The following is a 24,657-nucleotide window of genomic DNA, read 5'->3' on the forward strand; positions in this document are numbered from 1 at the left end:
TAGTAAAAACTTCTATAACAGGCTAAATAAACCTATAGATGTAAATACTTGCTAACTATCACAGCAGATTATTTATTATCACTTCAAATTTTTTACAGTTCATTTGTTTGACTTTTGACGCATCAGTTTATTTTTTTGGGGGTTTTAAATCAAATGTATTAAAGGTGCAATTCAATCAAATATGGCAATGCTGTATTTATTTTCATTCAGGGTGCACAGCCGCAATATTCTCTCACTTTAATACCAGCAATAACTTGCAATCACAGATGTCCTGCTAGTCCATTTCCTGTTTTGTTATTTGATGAATGACTCAGAATCTCAGCCAGCAAAAAATGTAGAGTGGTGTCTGCTTTGGTTCTAAGCACCATCTGCTTGATAAGATTATTGTGATCACACACTGGAATATGATTTTTTTTTATTGCACCTCATCATATCATATAACAAGAGGCTTCAACCCCCCCTAAAGGGGTTGTAAAGTCAGAAGGTTTTTTTTATCTTAATGCATTATATGCATTAAGATAAAAAACCTTCTGTGTGCAGCAGTCCCCCTCAGCCCCCCTAACATTTACCTGAGCCCCAACTCTGGCCAGCGATGTCTACAAGTGTCTCAGCCACCCAAGATTTTCCCTCCCGATTGGCTGAGTAACAGCAGCGGTGCCATTGGCTGCCGCTGCTGTCAATCAAAGTCCACAAGCCAATTAGGAGGGATAGGGGGTAGGGCTAGGTCGGGGCTCCGTGTCTGATTGGACACAGGGATCTGTGACTTGGCTCGGGTTTCCTCATAGCAAGCTGCTTGCTGTGGGGGCACTGAACAGGAGGGAGGGGCCAGGATCACAGAAGAGGGACCCGTGAAGAGGAGGATATGGGCTGCTCTGTGCAAATCCACTGCAACAGAGCAGGTAAGTATAACATTTTTTTTTATTTTTATAGGGAAAATTAGACTTTACAATCACTTTAAGCAGTATGACAGTGCCCAAATGTCTCCTAAGAAAGGTTTACTTTGAAAAAGGTCTTGTCTGTCTAGGGCTGTGTCTAATAGATGTTAAATTAATTTGTAATCATTGTAATCTCTGTGAAGTTCAGTTTTTTGCAAGCTCTGGAGATTTGCCACACAGTAACATGTGTAGGTCATTGGGATACATATTGCCACAATAGACCAATATGCTGGAGAGAGCGTACTTGGTTTCCTAGGCTGGTAAAACTAGCCACAGCCATGAAGAAGATGGATGCTTTCCCAGATAGCAAGCAATTGAGCTGCATGTTTTAAAATGACTTTCTAAGCTATTGCTAGGCTTGCCAGGTTTCACAAGTTTGCACAAATGCAATTAAGTATGCAGTGCATGACTTCAGATCAAGTTTCTTTGCAAACATTCTGCAAGTTCTGGTTGAGTTATGTTGTGCAATAGTCATCCCACCACAGGGGTCACTGTGACTTGCAGAGCTCTTGCTGTAGATTCACCACTGCAACCTTGCTCTTGCTAGAGACTTGCCATGCAAATTTGCTACAAATTGTAAAAGGGTCAACTAGAGCTTGTGCTTAAAGTGCTCTGCAAGTGTACAACTTGCTAGTGAAAATGTGCAGCAAGTTAACAAGACTTACAATTCAACACTGCCACAAATTTTTGGCAAGTTATCCTTGCTATCTGGGTTATGAATATACGGGACGCAGTAGTCATAATTTTGCTGCCATATCAAAAAGCACCAAAAAAACGATATGGACATTGATATACCGGTATGCTTAATTTTTTATTAATTCTCTACAACCAATTTTGTGATTTATATATATTTAGCAAGCTGCACAGCCAGATAGGTCTCATACATAGGTCCCGATTACTCATCTTTTTGCTTCAGTGATTCAGCTTCTGATGTCATCTTTTGGCGTTTATCCTACTCGGCAGACAGTAAATCAACATCATCATCTCTGACCAGAAAGGAGGGCTGACCCAGGAAGCAGTAAATAAGGAGGTTGCCTGTTAGATTTGAATCTTTTGCACATTTACAGTACAGAGCTTGAAAAACTATTCATACCCCTTACAATTTTCCACATTTTGTCATGTTACAACCAAAAACGTAAATGTATTTTATTGGGATTTTGTGTGATAGACCAACACAAAGTGGCACATAATTGTGAAGTGGAAGAAAAATGACAAATGGTTTATATATTTTTTTACAAATCAATATCTGAAAAGTGTGCCGTGTATTTGTATTCAGCCCCCCTGAGTCAATACTTTGTAGAACCACTTTTTGCTACAATTACAGATGTCTTTTTGGGTATATCTCTACCAGCTTTGCACATATAGAGAGTAAAATGTTTGCCCATTTTTGTTTGAAAAATAGCTCAAGCTCTGTCAGATTGGATGACGAGCATCCGCGAACAGCAATTTCCTTGCCTTGTCTTGCCACAGATTCTCAATTGGATTTAGGTCTGGACTTTGACTGGGTCATTGTAACACACAAATAAGCTTTGATCTAAACCATTCCATTGTAGCTCTGGCTGTATGTTTAGGGTTGGTATCCTGCTAGAAGGTGAACCTCCACCTCAGTTTCAAATCTTTTGCAGACTCTAAGCCCTTGTACACACGGTCGGAGATTCCGTCGGAATGTTTCCTATCAGACCGTTTTGTCGGATATTCCGACTGTGTTTTTGCCTGCATCGGACTGTTTCCGTCTGAATATCCGACGGACCAAGTTTTCCAACTTGCCGGTAAAATTTTCCGACAAAATGCTCCTATCGGACATACTCCGATCATGTGAAGCCTACTCCGACGGACAAAGTGCCATGTATGCTCAGATCTAATTCCTAGGCCAAAGCTATTGGCTACTAGCCTGAACGTAGTCCCGTCGTAACGAACTAACGTCATCACGTTATGTACAATCGGATTTTCCGACAACTTGGTCCGACCGTGTATGTAACATCACTTCTGGACCTCTTCCGGAATTAATCCGTCGGAATTACTCAGATGGATTTGGTTGTGGGAATCTCCGACCGTGTGTACAAGGGCTTACAGGTTTTGGTCTAAGATTGCCCTGTATTTGGCTCCATCCATCTTCCCACCAGCTCTGACCAGATTCTCTGTCTTTGCTGAAGAAAAGCATTCCCACAACATGATGCAGTCACCACCATGTTTCACGGTGGGGAGGGTGTGTTCAGGGTAATGTGCAGCATTTGTTTTCCACCTTACATTGCATTTTGATTTTAGAACAAAATGTTCAATTTTGGTCTCATCTGACCAGAGCACCTTCATCAACATATTTGCTGTGTCCCCCACATGGCTTCTCACAAACTGTCAATTGGACTTCTTATGGTTTTATTTTAACAATGGCTTTCTTCTTGCCACTCTTCCATAAAGGCAGATTTGGGGAGTGCACGACTAATAGTTGTCCAGTGGACAAATTCTCACACCTTTGTTGTGGATCTCTGCAGCTCCTCCCAAGTTACCATGGGCTTTATGGCTGCTTCCCTGATTTAATGCTCACCTTGCCTGGCCTGTCTGTTTAGGTGGATGACAATGTTTTGGCAGGTTTGCAGTTGTGCCATACTCTTTCCATTTTGGATGATAGAATGACCAGCGCTTAATGATATGTTCAAAGCTTTTGATATGTTTTTTATAACCCAATACTGCTTTAAACTTCTCCACAACATTATCCCTGTCCTGTCTGGTGTGTTCCTTGGCCTTCATGATGCTGTTTGTTCACAAAGGTTCTCTAACAAACTTCTGAGGGCTTCACAGAACAGCTGTATTTATACTGAGATTAAATCACACACAGGTGGACTCTATTTACTATTTAGGTGACTTCTGAAGGCAATTGGTTCCACTAGATTTTAGTTAGGGGTATCAGAGTAAAGGGGGCTGAATACAAATGCACACCACACTTTTCAGATATTTAATTGTAAAAAAAAATTTGAAAACCATTTATAATTTTCCTTCTACTTCACAATTATGTGCCGCTTTGTGTTGGTCCATCACATAAAATCCCCAAAAAATACATTTACATTTTTGGTTGTAACATGACAAAATGTGGAAAATTTCAAGGGGCATGAATATTTTTCAAGGCAATGTATAAACATCCTGGTGTCCAAAAGTTTAAAGCAAGCTCACAGCTTGGTATTCATTTTTTCATCTGACTTTCAAATAAAAGTGATTTTCTCTGAACGTGCCACCCTCTCCCTCACAATTTGTGGTTGATTAGCTGCAGTGGAGGACAGGGAGACATTGAGGAGATAATAGACCCTTTATGTCTTCATAACAGGAACCTGTCACTCTGCAATGCTATCACATAGGGAGCTTGTTAGCACCCTTGTAGTAGCAACAAAGTTAAAAAATACATTTAAAAACACTTAAAAAGCACACCATTGCCTTGGTACATACCCAAATGCAAATGTACATGAAGTTCATGCATGTGTGACAGGTGACAGGGACTCTTTAAGGAGACATCAGGGATCTTTTGGATCCCTAATGCCTCCCCTGCAGCTATTCAAACTCAGATCACGCTTGATTAGTTACTTTCCCAGCCAGAGAAGCTGGGGAATTACAGCTTTGAAGCTGAAAATGCTCAGAGCTGAACGCTTTCAGCTTTATACAAAGCATTTGGCTCCTCCTGCTCACCATTCTGGACACTTTTTTTTTGTGGTCCCAGGTTACATTCAGTAGAACGTGGACCATGTGCCGATGCCTCTTCTTTAAATGAAATCTTCCTCTGTCCCTGACCCCCAGCCCCACCACCACTTTTTTTCAGTGGAGAGGGGGGTTAATACTACATTAAGAGAGCCTGACTATGCACATCCTTTCTGCCTAGCTGCTCTATTCATAGAAGTCATACTACAGCTTCTATGGATCTAAGTTGTATTAACCCTTGCTGTACCTGAAGATTATTGTGGTGGGGTGGGGGAGGGGAGGGCAGGGTCAGAGGAGGATTTCTACTGAAAGAAGAGGAACCAGTGCAAGGAACATGTCCTACTGACTGCAAGTTCTGTCCTATGTGCTATTTTTTTCTTTAAGCTACACTTTAAAATATACAGCGGTGATCACACCAAATATATCCATTACACCAATGCAACAGGTTACTGAAAATATTGTTTGCAACTGAATATTACAGCTGTTAGAGCTCTACATGTTATGTGACTTGCGCTTCTTCAGGAGCTTCAAAGAGACGGACTTGCTGAAAAAACATAATACGTTCGAAGAGAATATATATAATTATTACAAAGTAGTGTAACATATTACAATAAAAATTACAAGCTCTGAAATTAATAAAAATGGTGCCAGATCCAAAGCCAGCCTAGCAAGAGTTTAAACTTTACAATTAAAGCTTGTCCTGCATATAGCGTCAATATCAGCAGACCTGTAATTGTTAAAAATACATTGCATATATTATTATTATTATTATAATTATTATTATTATTATTATTATTTTAAAAAGTTCCCTTTTTTTTAGAATTGTATTACTCTAAATTAACCGTAAACTTTATTCTCTCTTCCATCCCCTTTTCCATTTTTTTCAGATTTTTTTTTGTTCATCATTTTTGGTTTTCCTTCATTTGTCCTTAGTTTTTTTATTTTTTTTAGCTTATATGTTTTAGTTGCTTCCTTGCAGATTTTAGACAAGCTAGCCCATTATTTTCTTTCAAAAGTCTTCTTTATATGAAGATTGAGTAACATTCACAGTATATATAATGAATCTATAATTATGTTATCACATCAGTATATAATCATGTACACAATTTGGGGTTTGTATTTCATAGATAATTTTAGACTTGATCTATTTTACTGTGATAGGAATCAATTGTGGGTATATGCTTTTTAGTAGGTACTGTATATAATGTGCATAATGAAGAATATAGTTATTATATAACTGGGTTAATGGTGGGTGCTTAAGAGTCCATTCACACAGGAGCAACTTTGGATCCGACTTGAAGTCATCCCAAGTTGCCTCAAGTCGCGCAACATGATAAAAACAATGTAAGTGAATGAGAGCCGTCTTAATGTACACTACTGAAGTCGCTCCGACTTCAGAAAAGTTTCCTGTACTACTTCAATCCGACTTCTAGGCAACTTGTACCCATTGATTTCAATAGCAGTTGCCTCCAAGTCTGATCCCCTGTCTTAACTGAAGCAACTTTCCAGGAAGTAAAAATTGTTTTCTAGGCAAACCCCTCCCTCCCACAGAACTGATTATTATGTGATTGGCCACTGGCAAATTCCCCTGTCCTGGAGGCAACTTCAAGTTGCCTTGTAAGTTGCCTCAAGTCATGCTGTGATTCATACTCAAGTCGTGTCCAAGTTGCCTCCCAAAGTCACGCTAGAAGTCATGTTGCCCTTGTGCGAATGGACTGTTAAATATTCAATGTTCTTGTTTATGAATATTAAAGCAAATGTTACAAACTTGGGCAACTAACCTTGAGCACATGATGAAAAAAAAAAGAGGTTCAGGGATAACTGAAAATCAAAATAGTCACTAGATCCAAAGGTAGAGACAGCTAAAATGAAAAACAAATATTAGCTCTGTCTGTAAACATTTTACTGCGCTATGCTGCACCCCCTTTTTACCCCTCAAGCCTTTTATGGTTATATGCCCAGCCTAGATTTCAAAATCTTCCATTGCCCCACCCGCTTCTATCTCCTAAGCCTTATAAGGTTATGCCCATCCGGAATTTCAAATGTTAGCACTTTGACTAGAAAGAAGTACAGTGAGCTAATATTTTTATTGAACTGCATTCATTGTTTTGTTTGTATTGTTTACACAAATATTTATTGCGATTTTTTTTTTATTATTCAGCAGCAGTTTGTGCCCTTTTCACATTCAGATAGTATCATGTATGCTTTTTACTTGTTTGCACCCATCTGTTGCATGTCACATATTTGTGTATTGGTGGATTTTCCCTTGAATCAAGTTTCTTACTCTTCACATTAACCATGTCCCCTTGCTGTCACATTACCACATTTGTACATTGTAGACAACTTTATCTTTTGGTTTTGCTGCTATCACAATCCTCCTAGGAATGTGTAGACAAGCTGTCAAAGGACTTTAGCATTTGTTTGACTGAATGGCACTATAACATGTACACCAACCAAAAGAAGCTGTAAAAGCACGAGATACTGATATAAATTTGATCTAAGGTGCTGTTTGTGCAAGCATTTGAACAGCAATCTATCTCTTCTGTGTCTTTTGTATGCTCTTTGATGTTTATATTGAAAGAGTAAACACCTGTTTTGTCTATTTCGCTTACAGAGCACTGAGATGAGCCCAGCAAGTAGCACAGCTTCACTTCCAATTAGCCCTATTGCCGAAAGGAACCATCCTTTTAAGGTATGATACTTGGCTTTTAGTAAACATCTTTGGCTATGCACTTTATGTGCAACTTAAATCAAGACTATATTTTTGGAAATTGTACTAAAAATTTCAAAACAAAACAATTATAGAGATATTTATTTTTTATAGAGGGAAAAATATTTCCCACTATAGATTGTATAACACAATTAGAATTTATAGCAGAGTTAAATAATGATTAAAAATTGCTTGGAGGCCAAAAAAAAAAATCTTCCTGATCCAAGCAATTTTCTGTGTACAGAGTATGACAGATTCACTCTTTAAGGATGCCACCACACAGTCAAAACAATTCAGAAGGCATGGCCTGCACATTGGATACAGCTGTATCCCACTTCTTCATTCTGGCATCTATGATCCCAGCACTTGTAAGAGGGGATTACTGCCCTTAATAGGTTTTACCCACCCATTGTCATGAAGCTAAGGATAGTATGGCGGGAGCAATAGAAAAGAGGGGTTTTGGGTCTGAAAGAGTGGAGGATAAGATGGCTGAGGAGTGCGGACCTTATTTGAGAGGCATGTGTGGTGAGGCCTATGGCCTTGTAAGAGAAACCAAGACCATTCTTTTGGAACTATCCCCCTCTCTGTTAACACCCAGAGATGGGAACATTTATGTATTGTGACTTTTTTTTCATTGCTGGGAGCTTTATTCATTTGTTTGGGACTGCAGCAGGTTTGGGGGAAGGAATTGCATTATTTATATTATTGCACTGATTTATATACCATGTTTTACTGGGTAACAAAAGAACATTATATGATGAATTTAGGAATACAATTTTGTCTTTGTATAATGACCTCCCAGCTGCTCTTTTGTTAGACTTAAATGCCCAAGAGGTGGCATGGCTTCTATATCATAGAACTTGGAGAAAATGCACCAAGGGATAGTGCGGGTAAGAAAATTGACCAGATATTGAGAACAATGGTGCTAGAATAGTATAAAAATATATACATTTTATTCAGTAGCTAAATACAAAATGATATAGACAATAAACATCTAAAAACATTGGAATAGAATACATACAAATATGATGTAACAGCTGCTAAATGTAGAGACACACAGATATTCTGGACATAAAGACGAATGTAAGTGGTGGTCACAACAAATCCCAACATGTTTCGGAAAAAAGCCAAAAGGATAGATTGATATTGTATTCATTTCCTTCCTCAGGGGTTAAATGGAAGCATGCTGATATAGTTAGATCATGTTTTCCTTTTAAATAGTGCACAGCACAGTTGAAACAGATGGTACCTCGCGCTTCAAAGACTGCTGAATCGCATAGCAAGACTGGACAAGTTGAATAAAGGGGAGCAGAAAACCATTTCCCACTTCTCATGAGTCTTGATAGATAGCCAAACAGCATATGCTGTAAAAATATATGTAAGGCTGGAACGGATATTATCCCAGTGAGGGAGCAGCAAATCAGGGCACACAGGGGTAGCCAAAACGGGCTGAGAACATATGCCTTGAACAACAGAACCTCTCCAAACTTTTGGGATAGAACTGATATCCTGGCTTCTATATCATGTGATGCTTGTGATTAGCCTGTCCTGCTGACTCATGATCAGATGCCATGGCATCTTATGGATATATGCTTCAGCCATAATTATCAGGCCATGTGAGATTGTTCCAGTATTTTATAAAGTTATGTATTTTAAGTTGACTGTGTTGCCCAGAGTCTCAGTGTCATAGGTTTAACAAAAGTGGTGAACTTTGTTGGCTGCGGAGCAGAACTTTGTGACCTTCTATACACTGTTATCAGTTACTGAACTTACAGTATGCACCATTTGGTGATATACTATTTCAGTGCCTATAATCCATGTCAAGCATTATGTTTCTGACAGACATTAATACACTGCAGGTACAGTCCTGGTCACTTTTATGTTCATTATTTATATTACATACTGAAACTATTGCAGGCAGGGTCAGGTATGATGTGTGGCACTCATGTACTCATATCTGCTGGTTTTGCTGCCAACAAGTTGCAGCATTTATGGAGTTTTAACAAATGCAGGAGGCACATATGTGTACAGTCCATATTCGCCCGGATGATTACAAAATGTAGAAACAGATCTATTGCACTGAATGATGTTGGGATCAAAATGTTTGCACTTTTGTTGGAAAATACAAACACTGGTTACTGAACAAAGTAAAGTGGAATACAAGTTTGGATACATGCTTTCCCCTCTAATGTTTGCAAACTTGTGCTCTGAAAAATATAAATATAACCAGTATATACTTCTGTGCTCAGTGTATCAACCTAAAAAAGGGGAAGGGGAAAGCTACACTCCCTTTTATCCAAACACAAGGCAAACACACTAAGTAAATTCTGTATGTTCCACTTTCTCTATATGTGATTACTATACACTCAGTTTAAACAATGAGGCCGCGTACACACGCGGGGACTGTTCGCCCAACTTTGTCCGTCAAACAGTTTCAGCAAACAGTCCGCTCAAAATTAGCATGGACGGACTTGCCCACACACGACGAACGAACAGTTTGCTGAAACCGTGCGCGATGACGTGAACGGCACGTACGACGGGACGGAAAATACAACGTCCTATACACTGCATTATAACTTTCGGCGTGTAAATCCTTTCTGAGCATGCGCGGAACTTAGTTTGACGAACAAGCCTACACACGAGGGGACTGTTCGCTGAAACAAAGTTTCAGCGTACAGTTTTACGGAATTTCCGAAAAACCTTGTTCAGCGGACTGTTCGCTGAAACTGTCCGCTGAAAGCCCACACACGAGCGGACTGTCCGCCGAAACACTGTTCAGCGGACAAAGTTGGGCGAACAGTCCCCGCGTGTGTACGCGGCCTAAAGCGCACTGTTCCTTTAAATCAGTTCATAGTGGACATTCATCTATAGACCAGTATAAATAAGTGTAAAAGCAAGCTGAAAAAATGTATATAAATGAGATCCACAATACATAAAGAAGATGTGAAAACAATTCACATTGTTGGTGATTAAAGTGTGATGATCTTGTGATGAAATACTTCAAATTGTGCTGACTTCTTTGCTCCACCGCCATCATACATACAGACTTCTTACCAGAAGTGCTGGACCCCTAACACTGTAGGTCTTAAGTGCATGTGTGAATTTTTAGTGCATCAATAGCATAGAGATGACCGGCCAAGAACAAATCCACCATGGGCTCACAATAGCCTTAATAGACAGAATATGCAATAGGATTATGTGGAAAAAATGAAGGGAAATGGTTTAATATCATTTAAAACCGTTGTGTTTTAATAAGTAGGGTACTCACAAGAGAAATCTATAACAGAAATGAAAAGTCCTCTCCTAGCCTAGATTGCTGATGACATAACATCCACCAAACACACGTACAGGAAAAGTGCAACAGATCTGGTTTAATAAACGTGTGCTCTGGGCTGCTGTTTTCATGGAAGGTTAAATTTGTAGGCTGTTGTTATTAAACAAATCATATGCATGTGTCTACTTACTTGACATACTGTATGCTTATGAGTATTACATCTAATGGATTACTAGATATGCAAGGATTATTATGCTTTCTGTTTTGATGTATGCCATCCGAATGCTACATAAGATATCTCATATGACAGCCTTTTCATTAGCTTGTCACTACAGGAAGTATTGTCATGGTGTGGATTACCTTTAATTGATATGATTTTGAAACATGAATAATTGTGCAGATTTCTGTTAATTAATGGGACCCCAGGATATGTATTTTAGGACTTTTGGTATCCAGATCTTATTATTTTCTTTACCCAATATACTATAGTTCTGCTTAATAGAGCATCACACATGTCCGACAATGATACAGAGCAATGCATAATCTATGGCACTGGATCTAAGTTGCCGCTCATGCTTTTATAAAATAAGAAGATTTGCTCTAGATGTCAGCAGACCTACTATGTGGATGCCCAGGAAATCTACTCGAGTGAATGGGACAACAGAGTTAATGTGAACTGACACTGCAGTCTGGACTTATTTTAGTGCAGTAAAAGCCAGCATTTCCCTAAGCTCCCAGTTTATACAGCCATATGGCTTAGTATATTTTTTCTGTTCAAGGCTGAGCAGAATTTGATACACTGTAGGAACAAACACCTGCTTCCCCTTCTTGTGTTAAGTTAGTTGATAGTCTACCTGTGTTTCAGATAGCCACTTCATGCTACATACAGTATGCTTAGTGTATTAAATCAGTCTGAGATACAGTAATTAAGAAGGACACTGTATTTTTCTGAATTCATAGCCCTCTCAGTGGTTATAGGTATAGTTGACCTTTGAGTTAATTTATGTATATGAATTAGCTCAGTTGGATAAAATTATACCAAATAATATATAGTATTTATATTCTATTCAGTACTTCCTTTTTTTAGTAAATAGTATAAAGAAAGTACTGTGCTGCAAATCCATCAGCTAAGTCACAGATGTACACCTAAAGAGAAAATAGTGATGGGATTCACCCCCTTGTGATGTGGTGCCTTATTCAAATGGTGGGGGGTGTCCCCTAAAATGAAATCTACCAAAACAAAACAAGAAAAAAGGGATCGGACACCAGCTTAAAGCCACCACAAAACATTATTTGTTACAAAACTTGTGACCATACAAAAAAGTATGAAAGGAAATGGCAACCCGAAAACACGCAACCACCCCAACTCCTCCCCTCTTCATGTACTGACGCCTCACCCAGAAGAGGACTGACCCCACAATCCCCTCTCCCCCCAAACCAAACACCTGACCAACCCCATTAAACCCCTCACCCCCAAACAGACTAGGACTCCCACCTGCTGGAGAATTGCAGAAACTCCAGAGAACTGTGAGGAACCTGAAAAGAAGGTGGGTAAGTACCAACTGACCACAATAGATAATGTCCTACTGTACATCAGTTCACCAAGCAAAGTAAGAGCCACTGGAGCACTCAATGTGTCTGTGGACAGTGGGGTGGGCTAATATACTCCCACAGCAATGAAACTTGGCATTGGCCCAATGATTGACCACAATTGGAAGACTTTACAATCAAATTTAAACAGTCTGCAGAAAAAGGTAATTAAAGTTGAATTCGGCACACTTAACAATTTATGAAAAATTGTGCCCCTTCGGCTTGTAGAAATTATTGTCGGAAGAATAATCTAAAATAACAACACTTACTTAAGTCCATAGTGCAGACAAAGCTCCAGTCCTCTTCACTCAAAGTCTGAAATATGGGTAGGCACTTATGCATGATCATGTACACTACAAGACAAGTCGTAACTGACGGCTCTACATTGCTTGTAATGTGGTTGGCAAGAGGGATTGGAAAAATGATCAAACTGTATGCAGGACTGTGGAATGAAGTATATCAGCTTGGGGGGTGGCACAAATTATAGCAAACAAAAATGAATTGCCCAGAGTTGGGTTGTAATCATCCACACTGTTACTTTCACTTTGATGCACTAATGTTTTAGTTTCATCAGCTAGAGGTCAAAGGCTAGCCAAAGCTTTTTCTATAGTGTTGTGGGGAAGAGAATTATGACTATTCTCTTCAGTTTTCTTGACTGCTGAGTATTGTAGCTTAAAATGTGATTTCTTGTCAACCCAGCAATTTCCTTTTATTATTAATGTAAACAAATAATACAGAGTCGATTCAATCCATCCAAATGCTGTTAAGAGACTATTGTTTTTTTATGAAAATAAGTGTATTTCTAGGCTCAGAATAATTATTTGTCTGACTGGATCTTATCTCATTGGGTAAGCAGGTTTTTTTCACTTATTCATTGAATTCCATAAGCACAGGAAAAAAAGAAAACCATGAAAAGCTGTGGCCTTCTAAAGAACGTTTATCGCTTGACATGAAGGACCACTTCAGTTTTCTTACATATGATGGTTGTGTTCTTGGAAATGTTATTAAATTTAATGTACCCATTAGCTTTCATATTAAATGAAATCAATTGAAAGGAAAATGTCCATTTAAAGTGGTAGTTGAGGTGTTCTTTTAGTTTATAGATCATCTGTATGGGACGTAAGTGCAAAAAAAAAAGGAAACATATTTAAAAAGCTTTGCAGCCTGGATCCTCAATTACACAAAATTATTTATGAATATCTACTGGCTGTGAATCAGACTAACTGGCAGATCTGTTTTCTCATGTCTTCTTATAAATTACCTATGAATACTTATGAAAAAAATAATATCATGGTACCATCATGTAGCATGCACACTCCAGCCAGCAACTGAAATGCTCAAGATAGCTTTTTTATCGGGGAGCGCCGACTGAGCTCCGGAATGGATGATTGATCAATAAGCTACACTCGGACGCCAGAGAGAGGATGGCATCCACCGCGATTACCGGCACATCGCCGCCCACAAAGGCAGGCACAGACCTGACGGACATCGCTGCAGTGCCCGGCCATGCCAAAACACAAAAATGAAGCCCCGCAGCCACAGAAGCTTCGTCCTTCCACACGAGCAGGCGCAAGATGACAGCGACGGCTCCCGCTCCGACATACAGCCACAACAGCCCCAGAAGCAGGCAAAGGAGCTCTAAGCAGAACAAGCCCACACTGCAGCAGCTCGTCCTTCAGGACCAGCCAGTCCAACAGTGAGCAGCCCAGTAAAGCAAAAAAAGAGAACAGAGTACCCAGACAGCCTGCAGCAGGACGCTGGCATGGAGGTAAGCGGGGGCGGAGAGCCTAATGGAGGGAACACAAACCCAAACCCCTGATCCCATAGCAGCCTATTTATCTCAAATAAATCGGTATCAGACACAGTCCTAAAAGAAATGCTGCTGTCACTTAAGGCATCCCTGCAGGCAGACCTCATGGCAGATAAACAGACTTGCCAAAGGGAAGTACAGGCCCTGGGGGGAAGAGTGGACCACATGGAAAAGCAGATGGTGGACTACTCCATTTCCCACAATACACTGGTAGACGCACACTCGTCTCACAACGAGGAAATAATATGGTTTCGGAATAAAGTGGCAGATCTAGAAGACAGGTCTAGAAGGCAGAATATAAAAATCAGAGGAATCCCAGAGGCCATACCAGCCACACAGCTGCTTCAATATGCCTAAATGCTATTTTCTGCGCTAATTCCCAACCTGACGCCACAAGACTTGATAAGTGACAGAATTCACAGAATTCCAAAGCCGTCATTCCTACCGGACAACACTCCCAGAGATGTCCTCTTAAAAATGTACTATTACCACTTTAAAGAACAAATTTTAATAGCTGCACGCAGAGATGACAACAAACCACCGCAGTATGCGGATATAATTTTGCTCCCAGACCTGTTGAAATACACCCTCCAACAGCATCGCAACCTAGCCACCATCACCAAAGCATTCCTGAACCACAAAATTCCCCATAATTGGAAGTATCCTGCAAAATTGATGATTACACACAATAGGGCCACAGTACTTGTCTTCAACCTAGATGAAGGGCTTGCAAGGCTGTGTCAATAGGGCATAATATCCCCACAAGCTTCACAAGCGCCACATGATCTAACACCACTTGCACCCAAACCAATACATGAGGACTGGCAAGTAGTTTCAAGGAAAAGGTCAAGTAAAAAAAAGGTTAAAAAAAAATAAGAATGTTTTGGAATACAGTGAAAAATGTGTTAACTGTAAAAGATGCCTCCCTGGGATTATGTAAAGGGCATTGCTGCTGTTATGTGCCTCCTTTTGACCTATGAATCCTGAACAACATGGCTGCCCTGGGTCCTCTCACAGCCTTTTGGGGTGCACATTGGAAGTTCACATTCTCATTACAATTTTGTGCACACAAAATGCATTTATATTTTATGTAGTCAAGAAGGCAGCAAGAAAAACACATTTTCTAGCTTAATGAGGAAGGTTTGAATCCTCAGCCAGGATTTTATTGCTGTCGGTGTGCCCATGAGGAGATTTCTTCTCACTTGCTGTCCAGGTTTTGATTGCTTAGTAGGTAGAGAGAAATATGCTCTAGGGGACTTTTAAACTGTCCCTAACTTCCTAGTCCCTGACTACATTCACATTTAATTAATCAAGAAATTCTGTCTGATAACTATTATGGCAGCACTATCTCCTTTTGAGGACTGATCATCCCAGCTGGCTAGCTGTGAGCTGGGTGATGGGATCCTCAGTTCAACCATGCTAGTACTGCCAGGTGTATTTATGTAATGCAGCATATGGAAACCTGTATGCACTACTGTTAGAAAAAAAAAGACTCCCCAGCCTTTAAAGTATAACTAAAGGTATAACTTTTTTCACAATGTGTAATTTTGGATGGAGTGGCGAGTGATTAGAACACCTGTCAGGTTTATTTTTACTGTCTGTGCCCCTATTGTTGAGATTTTCCATCTCTATTTGTCCTGTTTAGGCCGCGTACACACGCGGGGACTGTTCGCCCAACTTTGTCCGCTGAACAGTGTTTCGGCGGACAGTCCGCTCGTGTGTGGGCTTTCAGCGGACAGTTTCAGCGAACAGTCCGCTGAACAAGGTTTTTCGGAAATTCCGTAAAACTGTCCGCTGAAACTTTGTTTCAGTGAACAGTCCCCTCGTGTGTAGGCTTGTTCCTCAAACTAAGTTCCGCGCATGCTCAGAAAGGATTTACACGCCGAAAGTTATAATGCAGTGTATAGGACGTTGTATTTTCCGTCCCGTCGTACGTGCCGTTCACGTCATCGCGCACGGTTTCAGCAAACTGTTCGTTCGTCGTGTGTGGGCAAGTCCGTCCATGCTAATTTTGAGCGGACTGTTTGCTGAAACTGTTTGACGGACAAAGTTGGGCGAACAGTCCCCGCGTGTGTACGCGGCCTTTACAGTTATTACCAAAAGTAAAATAAAATAAAAATATTTGGGTTGTCCCCAGAACAGGAATAGAGTAAAAATCTTCTAGTGTGGACACTAGTTTCAATGGCCTTGGTGACAACAGGGGATTCAATCACTTCTTTTGGCTAAAAGATAGAAAGTGAGGGGAAATCTCTACAATGGACCAGGGGTCATAATACGCCTTACTTTATCTTAAATGTAAAAAAAAAAAAAAAAAAGCTTGCTTTCAGTTCTACTTTAACCACATCAATACCAGGCACTTACACCCCCTTCCTGCCCAGGCCAATTTTTAGCTTTCAGCACTGTTTCAATTTGAATAACAATTGCGCAGTTATGCACCTAAACAGAGCTTTATTTTGGTAGTATTTGATCACTGCTGGAGTTTTTATTTTTTGCGCAACAAACATTTAAAAAAAAAAGTTTTCTTTGTATCTGTTATTAAATTTTGTAAATAAGTAAGTTTTCTCCTTCAATGATGGGCACTGATGAGGCTGCACTGACAGGCAATGATGGGCACTGATGAGGTGGCACCAATGAGGTGGCACTGATGGGATGGCACTGATGATGGGTACTAGGAGGTACTGATGGGCACTGATAAGCAGCACTGATTGGCACTGATAGGTGACACTGGTATGCAGCACTGATGGGCAGTCGTAGGCGGCACTGATGGGCACTGATATGCAGCACTGATGGGTATTTATGGGTTGCACTGATAGGTGGCATGGATGGGCATGGATGGGCACTGATAGGTGGCACTGATGGACACAGATGGGTGTCACTGATGGACACTGATGGGTGGCACTGCTGGGCATTGCTGGGCATCACTGATCTGGCAGGCATTCATAATGGGCACTGATTGACACCATTTGTGGATACTGATTGGCATATATTGGGCACACTGTGGCATCCCTGGTGGCCACAGGGGACTTACCTGACCATTCACTTGTTGAGGGCTTCCCTGGTGGACCTGGCAGCATCCCTGGTGGTCCATTGTGGGCATCCATGGGGGGCTGCACTGATAAACAATTAGTGCAGACCCCCCCTGTCAGGAGAGCCACCAATCGGCTCTCCTCTGCACACATCTGTCAAACGTGAGTAAGGAAAAGCCGATAAATGGCTCTTCCTGTTTACATCATGATCCGCCATAATTGGACATGGCAGATCACATGGTAAAGAGCCTCCTTCAGAATCCCTTTACCGAGATTGGTGTAGCGGTGTGTCAGACTGAACCACTGCTCAGCCATCATTCTGCTATAGACCGGACGGGAAGTGGCTAAAGTCGTTTTAAACCTCAGGTATGCAATTTGAACTAAGCACATCCTTCTATCCTGTGTACTCTCCAAAGCACTAATTGTAATTTCTCTCTGCTGCCTCGTTCCTCTTCTATCAGCATGAGTCACTTCTGACAGGTTTTCCAACACCAGGTGCTATACAGGTGATGAGGGAAGGAGAGCTCCAGCACACAGACTGTGATTACTGTCCTTAAACCTGCATGTTCTCCATGTACTGTGTGACAAGGGTGTGGCCCTTCCCTCCAATCAGGACTCACTGAGATCTACACTGTAAGTCTTTAGATCCCTGCCACCTGCCTGCTAGAGCTGGGAAAAAAGGAATAAACAGGTACAACTTATGAAGGAGAGTTTTTTTCTCTGTATATCATCTCATGCTAGTCACTTCACTAGGTATACAGTATGTGAGGGTTTTCAACCACTTTAAAGAATATTTTCCAGTGATTGGAGCAAGTGGGTGGGTGAGAGAGTGGGGTTTGGGTGAAATGTCTAACTCATCCAGCAATGGGCTTTAAAATGTTAATATTTGACAGAAAATATAATTAATAGGAAAATAGTATTTAAACCCTGACATGTTTCTAATCCTTCTGAAATAAAGAAATCTTGCGAGCCTCCACTTAAATTATAATAAAATAATAAATAATAATAATAATAAAATAGCTATTGTATGGACCGCTCCTGGCATTTATCACGTCCCATAAATTCATGCAAAACCAGTGTATATGTTTAAAAAAAACCTGCGCGGTCTTTAAATAAAAATACACGTATATGAAAATGACTGAATAAAGTGACAATAGTGCAATAAAGTGGTAATCACTAGAATCAAACTTGCATAATTAAATCACTTCTACCATACATTGATGTAAATAAATTGACAATAGTGCAATAAAAGTGCTATTCACGTGGATCAATTTAATATGATAGAATCACAATTTGCTTAATAGTAATACAGTGACATAGAAAAAATAAAATGCTGTTGTGCATATACAGTGGTGTGAAAAAGTGTTTGCCCCCTTCCTCATTTCCTGTTCCTTTGCATGTTTGTCACACTTAAGTGTTTCGGAACATCAAACCAATTTAAACAATAGTCAAGGACAACACAAGTAAACACAAAATGCAATTTGTAAATGAAGGTGTTTATTATTAAAGGTGAAAAAAAAATCCAAACCATCATGGCCCTGTGTGAAAAAGTGATTGCCCCCCTTGTTAAAACATACTATAACTGTGGTTGTCCACACCTGAGTTCAATTTCTATAGCCACACCCAGGCCTGATTATTGCCACACCTGTTCACAATCAAGGCATCACTTAAATAGGAGCTGCTTGACACAGTAAGGTCCACCAGAAGATCCTTAAAAGCTACACATCATGCCGAGACCCAAAGAAATTCAGGAACAATTGAGAAAGAAAGTAATTGAGATCTATCAGTCTGGAAAGGGTTATAAAGCCATTTCCAAAGCTTTGGGAATCCAGCGAACCACAGTGAGAGCCATTATCCACAAATGGCGAAGACATGGAACAGTGGTGAACCTTCCCAGGAGTGGCCGGCCGCCCAAAATTACCCCAAGAGCGCAGCGACGACTCATCCAAGAGGTCACAAAAGACCCCACAACAACGTCCAAGGAACTGCAGGCCTCACTTGCCTCAGTTAAGGTCAGCGTTCATGCCTCCACCATCAGGAAAAGACTGGGCAAAAATGGCCTGCATGGCAGAGTTCCAAGGAGAAAACCACTGCTGAGCAAAAAGAACATCAAAGCTCGTCTCAATTTCTCCACAACACATCTTGATGATCCCCAAGACTTTTGGGACAACATTCTGTGGACCGATGAGACAAAAGTGGAACTCTTTGGAAGGTGTGTGTCCAAGTATATCTGGCGTAGAAGGAACACTGCATTTCATAAAAAGAACATTATACCAACAGTAAAATATGGTGGTGGTAGTGTGATGGTCTGGGGCTGTTTTGCTGCTTCAGGACCTGGAAGACTTGCCGTGATAAAAGGAACTATGAATTCTGCTGTCTACCAAGAGATCCTGAAGGAGAATGTCCGACCATCTGTTCGTGTACTCAAGCTGAAACGAACTTGGGTTCTGCAGCAGGACAATGATCCTAAACACACCAGCAAGTCCACCACCGAATGGCTGAAGAAAAACAAAATGAAGACTTTGGAGTGGCCTAGCCAAAGTCCTGACCTGAATCCTATTGAGATGTTGTGGTATGGCCTTAAAAAGGCCGTTCATGCTCGAAAACCCTCTAATGTAACTGAATTAGGACAATTCTGCAAAGATGAGTGGGCCAAAATTCCTCCAGGACGCTGTAAAAGCCTCATTGCACGTTATCGCAAACGCTTGGTTGCAGTTGTTGCTGCTAAGGGTGGCCCAACCAGTTATTAGGTTTAGGGGGCAATCACTTTTTCACACAGGGCCATGATGGTTTGGATTTTTTTTCACCTTTAATAATAAACACCTTAATTTACAAATTGCATTTTGTGTTTACTTGTGTTGTCCTTGACTATTGTTTAAATTGGTTTGATGTTCCGAAACACTTAAGTGTGACAAACATGCAAAGGAACAGGAAATGAGGAAGGGGGCAAACATTTTTTCACACCACTGTATGTGATATCCCGTTAATATATCACATCAAACAGTGCGACAAACACATAAAGTCCATAAATAGTTGATCCCTATTGCAGTGACACAAATGTGTTGGTGTGTTGACACACTGGTGCTCCCCTCTAGGTAATGAACGCTCACCTCAGAGAGTGTGACCTCACATTTAAGTCCAGTCAAAACACGCCTGTGAACCACCTCTGGGTTCTGTACATGCTGTAGAATCCTGGGCTGCCCAGTAACATAGTCTCTCTATATATGTGGGATAACAGAAAAAGCTGGATAGTGTGATAACATTTTTGGGACATTTTTTTTTTTTTTTATTAAACACAAGCCCGGGGTCTGGGGTACTCACATGCACTTGGTGCTTCAGTGCACCACTCTATAGAAGGTAAATATATGGCCAGATCATATGAGATAGAATGCATCTCCTCCATGAGCAGACCAGCTGCCTCCAGTACTGTCCTGTCCCCTCCCCAATGTGTGTCGAAACAGGGATGTGACATATCTTCCTCAGGGGGATTTGTGATTCGACGGTTAGTGTGTCTGTTAAATAATCAGCCGATGGCCATTTTCTTGTAGCTTGAGGACATTCTAGTATTCCCAGGCTCAGTATGATCTAAACTGCAATTGAACTTCACTGCCCGGATACTTATACTGACCCCCGACTCACTACAAGGATCTCCTATCTACTCCACCATGCCATACAGCTATTGTATGCAATTTAGCCCACATAAACTGCCATGTATGTGGCAATGGTGTATTAGCAAACACGATACTGTGGAGTAGGCATACTACCTCATCCCAGAAATAAACAATCAAAACAATATATCCATAATTTCCTAATTGAAATAACATATAATTGTGTACATTAAACCTAATAACAAAAACAAAAATATTAAAAAAAAAATATATATATATATTTTTTTTTTAAATACACACACACATACATATATATATATATATATATATATACATGTTTTATTAAAAATCCATATAGATATGAGAGAAGGGTGTGTAAGATATTTAATCATTGGATGGGATGAACTCCATACCTCTACTGTCCCCCAAATGATTATCCCACCTCATACATGCAAGGAGAGAACTAGGAAAAAAAACTTTTTATATTAATATTATAGGGGAATTTAATTGAAAAAAAATGCAAATATAAATTTAATTTAAATGAAATGGCCATATGTGTTCCTCATAACAGCAGCACCACATATACCACATACACATTGGTTAGTTGGAAAATAGGTAGGTGTTATCTATATCATACATGGGAAAACACCTGTTATATAACAAATATGATGGGTGAGACCTCCCATAGGGGAGTGCGCACCTGTAGAAGAAATAGGGCTCACTTTATCCCTATGAGGAAACCACCCCTATACTCTATTGATCTATAGGCCTCAAACCCAATTGGGGATGGTCACTAATACGGGGATAATAACTATTATTGAATCAAGGAGACTAATAATTGCTGAAAAAAACATTTTAGGTAAAATTCTTTATTCAGCCCACCCGGTGCCAGAGAACCCAATAGCTGTATCCACCATGATTCCCTCTTACTGATCTTCCTTATATAGTTTGAACCCCTCCAAAGATGTTTCGGGGGCCTCTATACTCTATACAATGTTTCTAATTGTTCCCCACTTTCAAAACTAATGAACGATGTTCAGCTGGAGTTTTAGATGCCCTGTAAGCAGGGCTGGACTTACCATTAGGCTGGACTGGGCTCAAGCCCATGGGCCCCGCCCAATAGTGGGCCCTGCCGAGATACATAGCCGATTGTGCTCGGCTCTGCTCATAGTCACGCCCAGTCCTGCCCTATGATGGACATAACACAGGAACTGGTCATGCCTGTGAGCTGAGCCGAGTACACTCGGCTACTCTCGGCTCCACTCAGGACTTCGAGAGGACCCGAGAGCCGCAGAGATACACAGGACTCTGTATCTCGGCAGGGCCATTTTTAAACTTCAAGGCTGCAAATGACACTGGGGCGAGGCTTCAAATGACAAGGCTATACTGACAAGGCTGCAATGACACTGGACAAGGCTGCAGATGGATGGGCAAGGCTGCAGATGGACACTGATAAGGCTGCATTGATGGGCATTTAAATGTACGTTTTTTCCTTAAACTTCCCTCCTAAACTGTGTGTTATACACCGATAAATACGGTAATGTATAGAAGGTAGGGCCCAAAAGTGACTCAAGCCCAGGGGCCCCCACCACCCTAAGTCCTGCCCTGCCTGTAAGTGTCAAGGGTGTTCTGATGAACTGATTATTTAATGTATATAGGTCTTCTATAATAGACAAAGACACTGGACTTATGGCCACATCCGTGCTGCTAAAAAAATATAATAAAAAAAAAAATGTTACCTTCTGTTTCTTAGAAAATCAAAAACCCATACAAATCCACATTAAAATAAGTAACATATGTAGTCAACATAGATGAAATAGGGGAGTGGTTAACCAACTTTAAAATGTAATTTCAGCTGTACAAATTTTCTCTTTTGGCCAGTACTGTGCTATAACATTGTTTTGCATGTAATGCAGGCATGAACGTGTGACATATAACCGAAAGTTTGTATTCCTAGCTATACACTTGAAAATTATGGTAATTCTAGTAAATAATCAGGCACTGATAGTCTGTGAATGAATGTACTGTGTCTTTTGTGTTGGGCCCTGTATCTTCCTCTATTTTTCCTGTCAGGATTAACATTCTAGCACATGACTGATTATCATGTTGTGCTCCAGTGAGTGGGAGCAGAACAAATAAAGAGGAGTGAACATAGCCATGACAGCATTTTAAATAAGAGAGATTAAATGCACTTTGGATTTTCATTATCATCTTTCATGCTTTGGTCCGCAGTTTTCAGAGAGTGACCGTGACAGGGATAGGCATTATATTTTTCATCCTTCAAGCAGTTAATTGTTTTATTTCACACATTTAAGTGTCACCTTGTGGGACATATATTAAGATAAATGAGCATGAAACTATTACACACATTAGCAAGGTAATAATAAAGTGCTTCTACATACCAGTTGTTTATACAACTAAATTGTATGAACTGCTCAGGAAAAAAAAAATGCTTTTCTAAAGGGTAAGCTTTAGAAGGTAGTAGGTGCAAGTAATTCTCAACTCTATATTTTATCTTTCCAAAGTAAAGAAAAGCCTTGATTAATTGCCTACTATAAAAAAAAATAATATATATATATATATATATATATATATATATATATATATATAAAGAACGTTATATGTGACATCACAAAAGGTAACCAGGTGATGTTGTTACACTACAGTTGAGCTTCTAAAGTGCTTGCTGCAATCATATAATATGTTTTTGTCTTTTATTCCTTGTTATGATCTGCATGTTCTGCTTGGCCATAAATGATCTTGTATGGGAGAGTGCCATGCCGTAGGGATTTATCTAGATATGATTTTTTATTTTTCCAATAACATGGATCCTTTCAAGAGTTTATATCCAATGTGTTTTAGAGATTATGCACAAAATTCCCTTCCTCGGGGCTCAGTTTTAGTGTGTAGGTGGAATCTGGATGGCTGGGTACACTTCAGTTTTAATTCCTCATTAGCTGCATTTATAGTATTACTAACTCCGCAACAGTAAAATCAGTCTGCATATGCAGTAAAGTATGCTTGTAAAGGCCCGTACACACGATCTGACTTTTTGACAACAAACATGCAAATTAGCTGTTTTAAGGCAACATCCGTCCGTGCGTACGCTCCATTGGACAAACTTTTTCGGTTTTCCTCAAACAAACGTTGGCTGTGCGAACAACATAAGTCCGATGGAGCAAAGTCCGATCGTGTGTACAAACACGCATGCTCAGAACCAATGCAAAAGATCAGATAACTATACAGAAGTTGACCAAAGGTGGCGGTAAAGAGCAGAAAAACCACGTGATTTGGTGAAAGTTGGCTGAAAAAGTCAGATCGTGTGTATGCTTAACAAGTTCAGGGCCAACGCCCTTTGTACAAAAGTCCACGGAGAAGTTTGTATAAAGTCTGATCGTGTGTATGAGGCTTTATACTCACTGTGAAACCTAAGAGGTTAATCCTCTGCATTGTGTAAAAAGACTGCCTGATCTTGTATGCACAGATCCCCCCCTCCCTGCATTGTCCCCCTGGATACGTTTGGATAAGACAGAGTTTTTGGAGTCAGACTGCACATGCTCAATTTAGTGTGTATTGCTGGAGATTTTTTTATTTTCTTGGGAAAGTGCATGTGATCAGCACAGGGCCTATCAGCACTTTCCAGACATTTCCAGACAGAGGGTCAGGAGCCCTGCAGCCTCATAGGACAGCTCAGTGCCATATGAAAACTCCTCCTACAAGTCTCAACAGGAACTGACAGAAATCACAAGACTGCTGATGAAAAAAGGTATTTAGCAGTTTATAGTTACTAAAATAATTGCATTTCCATGTTCTGTGTACTGTGGAAGAACATATATAGTGAATGCATAGTCATGGGTTTAGTAACACTTAAAGAGCTTGCTTGGTGTGTTGTCTGGCAATATATTATGATTGACAAGTAAAGAAAGAGGAAGTGGAAATGTGTTCACAATAGAAAGAGGATGCTATAAGTAGTATTTCTTTTACCCAGCAATGTTCCTTCTCAGTGCAATGGTACATTTGAGT

The 24,657-nt window shown here is 40.2% G+C and overlaps 1 protein-coding gene across 2 annotated transcripts in view; it reads left to right on the forward strand.

The window, feature by feature from the left end:
• Positions 1-24,657, forward strand: part of CCSER1 (coiled-coil serine rich protein 1) — a 1,276,606-nt gene that overhangs the window by 972,659 nt on the left and 279,290 nt on the right. For both annotated transcript variants that reach the window (XM_077476557.1, XM_077476558.1), the window contains one exon: positions 7,231-7,308. In XM_077476557.1, coding sequence (XP_077332683.1) covers positions 7,231-7,308 — 78 coding nt within the window. The remainder of the gene's footprint in view (positions 1-7,230; positions 7,309-24,657) is intronic.

This window comes from Lithobates pipiens, unplaced genomic scaffold (assembly GCF_037356315.1).
Source record: "Lithobates pipiens isolate NorthernLeopardFrog02 unplaced genomic scaffold, aLitPip1_a1.2 Scaffold_13, whole genome shotgun sequence".
Classification (NCBI taxonomy): Eukaryota; Metazoa; Chordata; class Amphibia; order Anura; family Ranidae; genus Lithobates; species Lithobates pipiens.